This window comes from Macrobrachium rosenbergii, chromosome 50 (assembly GCF_040412425.1).
Source record: "Macrobrachium rosenbergii isolate ZJJX-2024 chromosome 50, ASM4041242v1, whole genome shotgun sequence".
Taxonomy (NCBI): Eukaryota; Metazoa; Arthropoda; class Malacostraca; order Decapoda; family Palaemonidae; genus Macrobrachium; species Macrobrachium rosenbergii.
In genome coordinates this window covers 20,556,432-20,557,500 of record NC_089790.1, presented here as the reverse complement: position 1 = coordinate 20,557,500, position 1,069 = coordinate 20,556,432, and the positions used below count along the sequence as shown (strand labels likewise).

At 41.3% G+C, this 1,069-nt stretch overlaps 1 protein-coding gene across 1 annotated transcript in view; it reads left to right on the top strand.

Annotated features, from left to right (window-relative positions):
• LOC136832920 (homeobox-like protein HDP1) overlaps positions 1–497 on the top strand; it is a 1,326-nt gene extending 829 nt beyond the window's left edge. Inside the window, exon 1 of the mRNA XM_067094579.1 lies at positions 1–497. This exon is cut by the window's left edge and continues 829 nt beyond it. Coding sequence (XP_066950680.1) covers positions 1–497 — 497 coding nt within the window.
• Positions 498–1,069: the final 572 nt, after the last annotated feature.

Sequence of the window (1,069 nt, the reverse complement as noted above, 5' to 3'; positions counted from 1 at the left end):
AAGTTAAGAGGTCAAAGAGTTTTCAGAAAGCGAAGATGTCAAACAGTCTGCAGAAAGTGAAGAGGTCAAACGGTCTGCAGAAAGTGAAGAGGTCAAATGGTCTGCAGAAAGTGAAGAGGTCAAATGGTCTGCAGAAAGTGAAGAGGTCAAACGGTCTGCAGAAAGTGAGGAGGTCAAAGAGTGTTCAGAAAGCGAAGATGTCAAACAGTCTGCAGAAAGTGAAGAGGTCAAACAGTCTGCAGAAAGTGAAGAGGTCGAAGAGTGTTCAGAAAGTGGAGATGTCAAACAGTCTGCAAAAAGTGAAGATGTCAAACGATCTGCAGAAAGTTAAGAGGTCAAAGAGTTTTCAGAAAGCGAAGATGTCAAACAGTCTGCAGAAAGTGAAGAAGTCAAACGGTCTGCAGAAAGTGAAGAGGTCAAATGGTCTGCAGAAAGTGAAGAGGTCAAACGGTCTGCAGAAAGTGAAGAGGTCAAACGGTTTGCAGAAAGTGAACTAGGACATGGGCAGAATAACTCGACCCCGGGGGTCAGTTCAATCTAGTGATTCATTTCTGCGACGCGAGTTATAACTTAGTTGTTCACACCGCGGTCTCGTCACTTATGCCAAAGTACCACTGAGAGAGAGAGAGAGAGAGAGAGAGAGAGAGAGAGAGAGAGAGAGAGAGACTCATTTATGAAAGTCTGGTCTGACAACCAGGCACTGCAACCGATTAATTATTCAGTACCGTTATGAAAAAGATTCATAAGTAAAACTGATAAATTACTATTCAACTTAATTGATAAAAACGGCTAAATACGAATAAATATCATAAAAAAATTACAAGCTTTTAAAAGGTCCATGACATTATCAACATCAACGTCATTATTTAGAACCTATAAGGAGCCTGTAATACGATGTTGTCTTCTCTTCTCTACATATTTGTGAGTCCACCTGTATGTGCTTCACAGTAAAGGGAGTATTATCACAAGCACAACAGATACTGGTGGTCCATCACCCGGCAGTATGAGGGTAATTAACCCCAAGACGAAGGGGAGAGGAAAGTAAAGGAAATAGAGAATTCAGAACGAA